The sequence below is a fragment of the Haliotis asinina genome, chromosome 4 (assembly GCF_037392515.1).
Source record: "Haliotis asinina isolate JCU_RB_2024 chromosome 4, JCU_Hal_asi_v2, whole genome shotgun sequence".
In the NCBI taxonomy this organism is placed as follows: domain Eukaryota; kingdom Metazoa; phylum Mollusca; class Gastropoda; order Lepetellida; family Haliotidae; genus Haliotis; species Haliotis asinina.
In genome coordinates, this window is record NC_090283.1 from 50,817,220 (window position 1) to 50,830,974 (window position 13,755).

General features: G+C 37.5%; 1 protein-coding gene across 9 annotated transcripts in view; it reads left to right on the forward strand.

The window, feature by feature from the left end:
- The window catches only part of LOC137281639 (leucine-rich repeat and calponin homology domain-containing protein 1-like), a 93,167-nt gene extending 83,153 nt beyond the window's left edge, over positions 1–10,014 (forward strand). For 7 of the 9 annotated variants that reach the window (XM_067813004.1, XM_067813005.1, XM_067813007.1 and 4 more), the window contains one exon: positions 8,602–8,817. In XM_067813004.1, coding sequence (XP_067669105.1) covers positions 8,602–8,715 — 114 coding nt within the window. In that variant the 3' untranslated portion in view covers positions 8,716–8,817. Of the gene's footprint in view, positions 1–8,601 lie in introns of all 9 variants that reach the window. The other 2 variants (XM_067813008.1, XM_067813012.1) reach the window with 2 other exon arrangements.
- Positions 10,015–13,755: the final 3,741 nt, after the last annotated feature.

Consider the following 13,755-nt stretch of genomic DNA (forward strand, 5'->3'; position numbering starts at 1 on the left):
CAGAATGTCAGTTTTCACAGGTTTCAATGCATCATTCAGTAGTTTCTTCAGACCAAGAAATATTAAATCCGCTCAAGAATGTTCTTCGTAATTTGCAATGTATCAGGATAATCGTTTTGAAAATGTGACGTCTTAACCATTGCTGTATGTTAGTTTGTTGAGAAAATGTGTGCAACACTTCTGCTGTTCTGCATGTGATATTTCTTATTTCCTCTTTTGATATTTGTCTTCCTCATTCCACTAACATTCTGCCTGTTCTGGCAAAACATATCTGGCAAGCTTTGTCTTATTGTGACTTTTGTTATTTGTTTAGGAATTCCATTACTACTTTGTGTAGAGGAATATTTGTTTCAATTCTTTTGTTACCTCATCCAGAAGTGCACAGCAGGTTATTTGTGACTACATTGCCTTGAAAGCAAGCCGTGGTGTTTCTCCATGGAAATAACAAATGGACTGATTGGAAATGACACTGAACAGACTGTCAGTTCTGTGTTGAAGCACATTACAGATTGTTCAATTTTACCCGAGCTACTCTACATATGCATGACAAATGGCACAAATGACAGGTCACATTAAATAGGGGAGCAGAGAATGTTAAGAATTTTCGATCGGGCGAACATGCATCGAAAACATTAAACCATTTGTAGCTTCTATTTCAAAGACAGCTAACAAATTGCTCATGATTTCTCATGTCAAATGGCAAACTTGTCTTGGCTGTTCTAACATGTTGACATTCAACTGGTAAAGGTGCACCCCTTCACAATAATAGACCTGACCAGTTGTGACACGGTCACACAGTGCATTTGTGTTCACCAGATCAGGTCAAGCTGGACAACCTGTAGCGATTATAAGATCTAAGGTGACTGTAACCTGTTTTCCTCTTCTCAGTACTAAGATGAGGGTCAGTGAGTGAGTTAAGTTTTACGCCACGCTCAGCAGTATTCCAGCTATATGGCGGCGGTCTGTAAATAAGTCCCAGATGACTGTACATTGTACTGTATTGAAGTCCCAAATGACTGTACATTGTACTGTATTGAAGTCCCAAATGACTGTACATTGTACTGTATTGAAGTCCCAGATGACTGTACATTGTACTGTAGTGATGTCCCAGATGACTGTACATTGTACTATATTTAAGTCCCAGATGACTGTACATTGTACTGTATTGAAGTCCCAGATGACTGTACATTGTACTGTAGTGATGTCCCAGATGACTGTACATTGTACTGTAGTGATGTCCCAGATGACTGTACATTGTACTATATTGAAGTCCCAGATGACTGTACATTGTACTATATTGAAGTCCCAGATGACTGTACATTGTACTATATTGAAGTCCCAGATGACTGTACATTGTACTGTAGTGATGTCCCAGATGACTGTACATTGTACTGTATTGAAGTCCCAGATGACTGTGCACTGTCTTAGCTCTGTGATGATCGTTTTCCCCTTCATGACGCGTGACCAAGTGATTTTATCTGATATATGAACCTAATCAAATTCTAATGGATCTAGTAAGTTTAGCTAGTAGTTTCCAAATAGATACTGACGTGATATATTCATGAAAATAATCCTTATAGCCAAGTTTGGTGGTCGATTAAGAATGTTTTGACACCAACTGATTGCTTATAATGTCAGCATTCACAGCTGTCTGGTTAATGATACGCTCGTGAACATCCAGGTTAGAACTGGTCTTCTGTAACCTGTGATTGTTGCAAGAGGCAACTGACGGGATGGGGTGGTGAGGCTCGCTGACTGGTCGACGCACGTCATCATCTCCCAGTTAGGGAGATGGATGCTCATAATGCTGATCACTGGATTGTCTGGTGCAGACCAGTTATTTGCAAACCAACACATAGCTGGAATATTGCTGAGTGTGGTGTTCAACAACAAACAAACTGGTTGGTGACATTGCTGAAATATTGCTGACTCTTATTGTAACAACATTCTCTCCCTCTAACACAATACCCTCTTTAAGCTCAGTGTATGTTTTACAAAAGTGGTTCAGATATGGTTCTGAGATGTGCATCATCTCCATTTCCTCCCATCTATACCTGACACAAATTGATACAACTGGATTACTTTATAGTTGTGTTGAACCCAACTCACTCACTCACTCAAGTCTGCTTGACCCATCTATATGCATGTTCATAATTTCTCTCTTTTGTATCTATTGTGTTTCTGGGCTTAAGCTTGTATTAATACAAAGCTAATGTGGCACTTGTCTTAAATTATTTTGGTTTGAATATTCTCATTTTTTTTCATTTTTGGGTTTTTTTTTAATTGATGAATGACCCCTTTTGTTCCATTTGCTGGTTGTCAACTAGCCTTTTGTTTTGACTTAATGTAATGTGTGTTTGACTTAAGAATGTGACAGTGATATTCACGCCAGGGTTACAGATTCCTTGTACTGTCCAGATTTGAGAAATATTTATATTTTTTGTCTGTTTTGCAAATAAGTTTCATGTTTAACAGTCAAGGTTATGACATTTATACTAACACAATATATTATGCTTTTATCCTTTTATTGCCAATGAATAAATTTTGTATACTCTAACATGCTTTGATATTTTGCTGCTTGTGTAAATCTGGGTCATTCTGTGGAATAACGAAGCCAAGCTCATTTTATTGATAACAACTGTGACCTGCATGGATGGATGTTTTTGTTATAGCTCATTGTATTGTTTATTTCAGTTTACCAATGCCTGCACTTGTCCATCATCCTATGTTGCAATCCCAGCATGCTGTTGTCAAAATGGCTGACTGATCTGTTGCACAGTCTTAGCTTCAGTGAAAATCTCAAAACTAGAAGTTACTTGCAAGAGAGGTCTAAAATTCTCACGATTTTAAAGAGAAGAAATGTTTAGATAAACTAGCATATTTTGTAAACAGACAGTATTTGGGTCTTGTTTGTGGAGTGTTGACTTGCTGTCCTGATTTGATGTGATTTTAAATTATCATGTTATTGAAATGTTAAATTCTATTTATAATTTTAGGACTAGGACCAAATGTTTGCGTCCTATTTTTCAGGCTGACCTGTGTGCATGTGAAGATATAGTGGAGGAAATTCGACTTGCACGCGTCGCTAATACTGTGCAACATTTAGTCACCTTTCCACGACTAACATCTGTTGATTATTACGTGACATACCTCTGTATAGCCATCCTCTGTCTCACATGCTTTTTCCTCCTTCAACCGCCTGTGTAGTTGCTACAGAAGAAAAGGGCTGCAGGCATCTTTCATACATGTCATAGAGTCCGTATTGACAGAGGGCTAATAGAGCAAGTATCAAAGGACACAAATCGAATTTGGAGATTTACCTGTCAATCTCATGCATGTGATGTAGTCTGTTGACTCCAGTCCAATCAAAAAGTAACAGGGGAAGCAACTCAGATTTGGAGATTTACCTATCACTCTCATGCATGTGATGAAGTCTATTGACCCTAGCCCAATCAAAAAGTAATGAGAAGCAACTCAGATTTGGAGATTTACCTATCACTCTCATGCATGTGATGAAGTCTATTGACCCTAGCCCAATCGAAAAGTAATGAGAAGCAACTCAGATTTGGAGATTTACCTGTCAATCTCATGCATGTGATGTAGTCTTTTGACTCCAGTCCTATCGAAAAGTCACAAGGGAGGTAACTCAGATTTGGCCATTTACCTATCTCTCTCATGCATGTGATGTAGTCGATTGACTCCTGTCAAAAAGTAACAAGGGAGGCAACTCAGATTTGGAGATTAACCTATCACTCTCATGCATGTGATGTAGTCTATTTACTCCAGTCCTGACCAAAAGTAACAAGGGAGGCAACTCATAGTCACAGTGTATTTTTTCAAAGGGCATTTAACCCATCAATGTATCTACAATGAGAAAAGCATTTTTTCAATAATACAGCTCTGGAATAGGCTCAAGGCTGCATTAACGACAACCACCTGCAGTCATGATCTGGTGCTTATCCAGTCAATAATAAGTGTTGATACTGAAAGATTAGGCTTATGCAGCACTGGCTATGTTTCTGTCTGATTTCGATCTAACCAGAACAATCTGGTGTGAACCGCCTGGCCAATACAGCATACAGTCAATACAGGATACCATGGTCTGATTTGTTAATGACTTTATGTCCTGACATCTTCTGAAGCACAGATATGTTGCATGAAATGCATGACATTGACCTCTCCAGTGACCATTGCACACTGCACACGATTATATCAGTGTATGAAACTCCTTTAAAAAATCCAGGAAGCCCACAGGGCTGATAGTTAAAAAATGTTACCGGCCCTGTTAACATGCAACCGGCCCTGTATTGAAAAGAGGAAATAGATAAATCAGTAGGCTGATAAGTGGAAGTTAAAGTTTAGTTCATCATGGACTACATGGTATACCGACAGCATCTAGCTACGACAATTGTAAACTTTTTTCAAAATATTTTCGATAGTCAATGACATGGTCAAATATATACTCTTGAAAAATGTAATGGCACACAGGGCCGGCTTTAAAATTAAGGTGTAAGCCTGCCATGAAACTTGGAAGCCGCCGGGCAGACGCTATTTCATACACTAATTATATCTGACCCAGGTTTGATTGCCCACATGGGTACAACGTATGAGTCCCACTTCTGGTGTCCCTTGCCATAAAAACAGCTGCTCAGGGGTATCCCACTGGTTGAGGCAATCACTTACCAGGTCAAAGACTCGGACTCTATTCCCTACATGAGCACGATGTGTGAAGCCCATTTCTGGTGTTCCCTGCTGTGATATTGCTGGAATACTGCTACAAGCTGTGCAAAACTAAAGTCATCCAATCACACCTAATCTGAGGCTATTATGAACACTTGTGTTGATTTTGTATGTTGATGTTGGTGCTTGGCTGTTCGCTGTCAATTTTCATTGCCTTCTCAAAGATGCATGTTGCTATTTATGATAAATTATCACTGTTGATCCAACAGTACTTGTTGGGGAGGAAAACATGCAATACTCATTATAATATGCTTGGAAATATACTCACTCAGCCTGATCAATTCTAGATTAGTAGTTCTAATACCAGTGCATGTAGATAACTATTTAGAATATTCTCCTCCCCAAACCCCTGTCCAGAGCTCTGCCATGTGTAAGATGTGAATGAAGCCAAAAGTATTTTGTGGCAGTGAAGTAAGGATGTTGTTATCTATATATGTTGCCAAATTTGATTGGTTGAATCAGTTAGCTGTTGTATGATTTGAGCCAATCAAACATTAGCAAGCTGTGATACATTGTCACAATGCCTTAGCACTAGTAGTATGTTATTGATGGTTTAGAGACTGTTGTTTGAATACCATTCTGGCTTTCATTTGTCTCAATCTACCCCAGGATGAGATATCTGTACACAAAAACTTCATTGACAAGTGCAGCTAAGGCCAGACCAAGTTTATTTGTTGTTTCATGGATTTTTGTCCTCTGAAAACCTAAATGCAGGCGGGGGAAAAAATAAAAATAAAATTTCCAATCAATGTAGTATTCCTTCAAAATACTCAAAGTATTTTGCTTTTGGCAATTTATGATGTGTATATGGGTGAAAAAAACAACCTAAAAGTATTTTCTGGTAAGTTTTCATTTTTCTTTTTTGTATTCTTGAAAAAATACTGCAGGCAGAACTGTAAAACAAGGAATAAAATTGATCTTGCCTAAGCTATAAAATATTCTACAGTGAAACCTCAGCATCTGTCCATGAAAGAAGATGGGTCAGAGAATGGATAAAATTCTGTAAGCTACCATTTTTCCTAAGTTAGATACCCATATGTATGTAAAATTCACAGAGGCTACCAATTCTTAGGTCCCTGACATGTATTGTTTTTAATACTGGCAGTGTCACAGCCTTACCAAAAGCTACACTAATATGATATGATCACAGCGTAAGGTAGGGGACTGTTTTCCTGAGATTAGGCATTGTATAGTTGCCTGGATACAAGTGTTAGTAGGGCTATGACGTTATTATAGTAAACTTTGTGGATCATAAGACTGACCTTTCTTTTCAAATGAGAGTGCAGGATGTCACATCAGTTTAAGACTACTATGAATTTGAGGCACAACACCTGAAAGAGAAAATATGGTTCAGTCTATAAGCAGTGTATTGAGTTTTAAGAAGTTTGAGAGTCTGTGGTTTCACGGTAGGATCTCTGTGTACCTTGTTGCTATGGCAATGTGTCGGATTCCTCATGTTCAGAATGCATCATAATACCAATCACAGTGGAATTATTGGACATAATTCTGGAAGGCCAATTGTCTACAGTTTCAGAACTCAGTAACACGCTAACCCAGGTCCCACTCAGAAAATATCAGTACTTTTTTCAGTATTTGGATTGTCACTCTTAAAAGAAATATTTAGCATGTCTGCTTTCAGTTGACTGCTTATTACAAACCTTGCTAGTTTGTATTATGCAAAAAAGACCAGCGTGTTGATATTTTGCGATGAATTGAAGGTATGTTTGTTGTAGTTGTGTGTGTTGATGGCATCACAAGTGCAATGATGAACTGGATTCTTGTTACTGTTAATCAGTTGTCCGACATATGCAATGTAGCCAAGTGGCGTTACTGTTTATGACTTGTTGACTGCTGTAAATGATTGTTGTTGTAATCAAAATATTTTGATGTTTCGTAACTATAACCTGCGTCCCTAGCTTAGCCAGTATGTACACTGTATACTCTAATATTGTCAATGTCATTATCTTGTCATAATATTATGTTTAAAGACATGGATGAAGCTCAACATATCTAAGGTAGTTTACTGATAATACATGATGATAACTTCTAACATTTCATATATATTTGTGTCAAGGCATGAAGGGGTTTGTTATTATTCCTCTTGTTTTCATAATATATTTCATACCTTTGGTGTATTGCCAAAAAAATATGGTTATACCCTATTTTCATATTCCATTTTGTGCTCAATTTGAACTACTTTGTACATTTTATTTATTCCGTCTGGTCCTTTTATTTTATACCGGCTGTGTTCAACTGTTTCCTAGCTTTCAAACAAGAACAATCATCAAAACATTATAACATATGATTTGATATATTTCATGGTTCAATTCAGTGCTTTGTACTTGCACTGGTGCAACCCAATATTGCAAAATGCAACCTAATTATTTGTCTAAGTTTGTCTAAGTCAATTTTTGAATGGGTAAACTGAATACAACATCTAAATAGTTCAGTAGCATATTTCTTTCATTACATATCATAATGCAAGCACTGCAACTGGAATTTGGTCAGTTTTGGTTTTCAACTCTAGTTGCACCTAGTGCAAGTAGGTAGGCATCTCTTAAATTGAGCCCTGATTTTGAGTGTCGTCAAACGTCAGCCTTAATAAAAGCAATAGCTTGTCTGAATGTTGAAAGTGGCTAGTTACCAGGGAGTGATGTATCAGTGATCAGTGCTGGTGTATACAAAAGTCATGAGTTGACACTAGAGGGCATTATGACTAGGGTGCACAGTACAGATGTCGTGACTTATGTGGATGCCTTGTATGGTACAAGTGCCACGACACATGTGGATGGCCTGTACAGGTGTCATGACACATGTCTATAGTTTGTAAGGTGGCATGGACTTGTGAATAGCTTTACAATGCAGGTGTCATGACATGTGGATAGCTTGTACAGTATAGGAGTCTTGACATGTTTATGGGTTGTACAGTAGAGGTGTCATGACACATGTGGATATCTTGTACAATACAAGTGTCATGACACATATGTCTGACCTGCACATTTGGATGGCTTGTACAATACAGGTGTCATGACACATGAGGATTGCTTGTACACTGCAAGTGCCATGACATGTGGGTAGCTTGTACAGTGTAGGCATCATGACACATGTCAATGGTTTGTTCACGTGTTCTGAGATATGTCGATGACCTGTACAGTACAAGTGTCTTGATTTTTTTTCAAATTTACTTAGGGTTACAGTTTTGATGTTTGTGATAAGGAGTCATGCATGTTCTGATGTAGAAAAATGATCAACCGATAATTGTAAAATTAGACGTTGGTTGTATATTTTATAATTTGAGAAAATGTAGACATAATACAGGGAACACACGAGTGTATTTCATTCCACAAATGTGTCATTTCTGCTTATGTGCAAAGGCACAACAATGTATTCCCATTGCTACATCCTGCTATATACAGTTTGCATACACAGATAGATGTACTTATTTAGTCAACATCATGATTTGTTGATTTGATGAAACAACTTTCAACATATGTTGAATTTCTTAAGTCAGTGGACGTAACCTGTGCTTGTATTACATGTTACTTTGAGGGCATTGATATTGTGATGGCTCAGATCCTACGGAAACTGTTGAGAGTGTTATTGTTTTTGTTGGGATGAATGTTTATATGATGCACATTCCACTATCTTCCTTCTTATTTTAAGAATCATTCCGACTCTTGTTTCCTACAACAAATTAAGTATAACTTGAAAGACACGATGAACATCTGAACATATATTTTCTGACTCAGAAATTGTTCATATTTTTTGTACTTTGCATGTATGTTGTTATTCATAACATTTTGTAATGCTTTGTACTTTTATGAAACTATTATTTATTTCATTTCTTTTTAATCCTTTCAGGAGCAGATATGTTCAGCTCACGATATTCTTGAAGAGAAGGGTATTTCCCGTGTGGCAATCACAGTTGCTGCCCTTGTCGCCATAGGAACCAACCCCAAACAGTCGGCCGTATGACAATTGGGCGAGCTGCTAGGGGCAATTGCCTGTCTATTTATAGTGTTGGTGCTCTTCCTATCAGCCTCGGAGCAAATGGGTGTTCCAGTCTACCCCTATGACTAGTGTTGTCTCCCTTGAACACAACCTAGAGTTGTCTCCCCAAGGGATTAGCAAATGTTATGTCACCGTGAGATTCTCTGGGGTTCAGACATAAATGGGTCCACCTTTGTTGGATTTTTGTGCATGTGATACTAACGACTCTGCCAAGCATAAGCATCTGAAATATTAATAAATAACATTTGTTTTTGAATCACATGTACAAAAAGGAGTCAAAATGTGTTTGTAATACAAGTACCTGTTTGATATCTCTAATAATTTTAGCATAATAAGCAAATTTTTTGGTGTACATTTTGCACGAATTTTCCTTGAACACCTCAGTTCCTACATGATGTGGAGGGTTGGTTAGACAATGTTATTACATCACATTTTGGCTCTAAATCCTCCATGTTGACAAATCTCTTTGGCTTGATTAGGTGTTCGTTCAAGCGAGAGGGGTCTGTAGTGATATCCTGATTGGGTAAAGGAATGCTATGAGAACTGTATATATTTGTGTGCAACTTACATTGATGTAAATGTGTAAATAGGGCCGCAGGACTTACTTAGTTAAGTGCAAGTCACATTTTCCGTATAAAATTCGATTTTTTAAACAGTTGTAGACCATTAATGCTTTTCGGAGGACCAATACTGACCATACCAAAGTGTTTGATTTGACTTGTGATTTATTTGCTTAAGCGTGCAAATTAAAATGCTTAAAAAAAGCTGTTAAAAAGACTTGAACTTAATCATAATCAGCTGAGATACACACATTTGACCTAACCTCATATGCCAAGTCTATGTTCCAAGAAGTCACTGCCAAACCAAAGTCAGATAGAACTGCATCCATACATACTGAAATATCTAGTCATGAAAAATGGTTCTATGAAAAACAGGTAGTGACAAGCTTATACTCTGCGATTATATAATATCATGCTTTATGTGAACATTGATTTTTATATCAACTGTATTCTGATTCTATTCTACATTGTATATCCTTAATATTCATATTTGTTTCCAACTTCTTCATTTATTTGACTACATAGTGTGAGCCACATATGAATGTGGTGTCTATGTTCGCTAGCGACACAGAAGTGTTAGCATTCCTTTCCCAATCAGTCGAGTCCGAGGTTTTGCTTTGAAAGGCGGCACAGGATTGACTGTACAAAGTTGTAGAAAATAAGGTATTATTTTCAAGTGCAATAAAATTGGTTTTAAGACAGAATTCTATAATACATTGGATTTGCTTCAATGTCCTTTAAACCACTTGTGATAAGTTCAGTGTTTCATTCTCGATTCAGGTATTGAATAGAATTCTTTTCAAACACAATATCCTTGATTACTAAGAACTGGCTACAGAGTTAGTTTGTTGAAAGCATGAATTCACAGCACTTCAATTCTGTTCTGTTGGTAAGCCAACTGAGATATTCTAGTGTTGTTATTTCTTTATTTATATTCTGAAATAAGTACAACCACAATAAGTTTCTAAACCTGAATTTATTTACAATCTGTTTGCTGGATATTGAAGTGTCTCTTCACAATCAAAACCGATGCATACATTTCCCACACATGCCTCAAAAACTTTCGTTAGAATTTCGTAACATTTAAAAAATGTTTCTTGATTTGATGCTGTTTACATTTACCTGTTATTTCCTTTTAATGACATTTAAACTTGATTTAAGCCCCTTCAGTGTGAACATGTTTATGATTTAATGTTTGCTTTGTTTATTTTCATGTCAAGCCTGTATCATTGCATTTTGATGGTTCTGTTCTAGCTGTCGCTCAAGGGGCAAACTATGTTTTGAGGCTGTGTGATGTATGAATTGTGAGGTAATTAGTCTAGTTCACCAAACTAATCAGAAGCAACTAGATGATTAATCAACAACCACAATGAGACTAGGGAGCACTTGGATGTTTCGTTTGTTCACACGGGAAAACACAGCACTTCACTGTCGTGGGCTGGGTGGGGCTTGGTCATATCTTGGTGTGGAATCTGTGTTAAGCTTGGTCGTACCTTCCTGCTATCTGTGAGTCATTGAACTAGCGTGACAACCTTATCGTGTACATATTGTACCCAGGTACACTTGTACCCATCTCTTGGTATATTTTCCGACAAATCAAACATGAGTCTCCCATGTTACATCTCTGCTTCCTTCCTAATCATATAGAGGTAATTTAAAGAAGTTAAACACTGTGGAACATAGCACCATCATGTCACAAGGAAATGGTTCCTCATGTTAATACATGCTCTCCGTGTGGAGACTTAGGATGACATTCTGTGTTCCAAGGAACTAATCATGCTTTGGTGTGCTGTGAAGGGTGTATATTTTCAAAATTCAGCTTTTCAGAGTTTCATGTTTTCGCCGGTAATCGGTATAAATTTATCCACAATCTGAAGATGTTTACTCGATGTTTAGCTGCTATTCCAGTTGACATTTGGGTGGGTGATTATCTGCTGATTCCACTCATGTTTACTGACAGGAATTGTCCAATCCACCAGTGTGCGTTCATCACACAGATTCCTACTCAAGACTATGACAGCATGTAGTGGGGAAGGTTTGGGGACACACGTTAAGCAGGAACAGGCAATTGGACAAAATTACCGACCTAGCAGCTGAATTACATCGGCTTTGGCCAAAACTGGGACGTGTTCGAACTTGAGGAAGACATGTGTTACATCTCTTCTCTCAGTTTGGATATGTCCCCTGTGTATTTAACTGACTGTTGACATTACTGCAACTATCACGAGCTTCCAGATTTCCTCTTCGCCCTTTCAATGAACACACCTGTACGTGTTTCCATAACTTGTTAAGGCTTGGATTACTATGCTGGTTAAGTGGCGTCATGTTCTTGGCATCATCTAAGCTTTGTCTGATTTGAAACCACTTCTCCAGAATGGCTGGTTACTTCAGCAGCTGATAAAATTGAAAGGGTGAAGACTTGATGAATATTACTTGATGGAATCCACCTTAACCCTTGTGAAACATGTTCCATTTGATATTTACTGCTGTAAATTGAAGCTGGTAGTTAAAGGGTTAAGCGGTAGTTCCACGTCTGCTGGTGTTCTAGCTTGGAGTAGCTCAGCACTGATGTTCAACTGCTTATTGTCGTCATCATCGTCAGTTGTTTAGATGGATCAGAAAATAATCATATCATGTATTGCGGTCTTAATCGTAGAAGGCAGTCACTTTATTACCAGGAAGGTACATTGTTGACACATTCAAATCACTTTGGTTCACCAACTACTTGTAAACAAACATAAGAAAACCTTGCTGGAACCTGTCATCTATTGGGATGTAGTATACAGAGGTGATCAATCACCATTGTGGTTTTCCATGCTTTCTCGTCAGGAACTCATTCACACATAAGATGCTCAAGTCAGACTGGATTTTGAAACATTCAGGGACTCCTTTCACGAAGCAACCTTTACTAAGGTTAACCTTAATTGTACTAAGGTTACCTTAGTCTTACGTAACCTTAGTACAGTGTTAAAGAATGGGAGCTAAGGTTAACCTTAGTAAAGGTTTGCTTTACATTGCACTAAGGTTACGTAAGTCTAAGGAAACCTTAGTGCAGTGTTAAAGAATGGGAGTTAAAGTTAACCTTGGTAAAGGTTGCTTTGTGAAAGGAGTCCCTGATCTACAGTGTGCTTATTTTGTTGAAAGTTTGGTGTCTTGTATTGGGGAAAATCTGTATGATTTTTAAGAGGTCTGTGGGAATTCTTTAGTTTTTTTTACCAGGTGCATCCAACAAACTATTTCTGTATTCAACAGCATAAAAAAACCCATACATTTTCTCAGTTAACACAAGACTGTTATCGTTTCGGTATTTTCCATGAAATAAAGGTCTCACAATTTCACCACTTCAGCAAGCAGTTGTTAATACTTTTCACACTGGTCATAAATCTGACCCACCCCATAAAAATCCAATGGATGCCTCCCTGACAGTTCCGACTTTAATATGTGTACAACTATATCCAAGTAACACACATTCCACTGCAGCATTTCATTACCCTCATTACTTGGGCTGTTTTCTGATCGTGGAGATCTTGCCATTCAGTTCATAATGTCCCTCATTGTAAAGTGACAGCCTTCTAGGACTAAACCAGAACATATAATACCTGTTACTGTTTGTGTAAATATATATATTTGTTTTTGGAGCTCATAAAATACAATTTAGAATGATGTACAACGCCATGAAATATTCACCCAAATATGAAAGTATAAAATTATTTGTGGAAAATAATCATTTATCAGTGTATTGAATAAGTGTTTGAAAGTAAGTGTGGAGGTCAAAGGTTCCATGGAGCCCTGATGTTAAGAGGTAAAGGTATACGGAGATCCTGTGTTCAGATACAACAGATGGAACTCGATGGATCCCTGACTCAACTTAATTTCAAACACTGTTAGATATTGGCAGTTAAGATCCATCCACCATACATGTAAACACATTAATCAATGTTTAGTACATGAGAACTAGGCTGAAGTAGCCATGTAATCAAGCATGGTGTTACCACCTGTATATTTGTTTTCTGTTCTTTTGACTGTTCCTTTACTTACACTGAAAACCAGCCTTGTTTTGCTTCACCTTAACCCAGCTACTGATGGCAAGCTTGCAACGCTAACGCTATTAGGTGTGAATGCATTTTTAGTCACCAGATTCAGTTTAATGCCGTGACCAAACCCCAAAGTTTTATACCAGTTGATAGTTTAGTGTTCTGTTACAGTCAGTAGTTTACGATTTATGTGAGTTAAGAGAAATATCAAAATAGCACTTCCCGAAGTGACGGTTTTAAGATAAAATCAATGTGATGGCAACCAGTGAATTCAGAAGTTTTGATATTGTAGCTATAAAGGCATATCTGTTTGTTTTGTTGTAAATGGTTTTATGTAATTTTTGTAGACTTCATTTCCACCGGGTACAATTTTTATATGAAAGGATTATATGATTTTCCTGAAGCACTAT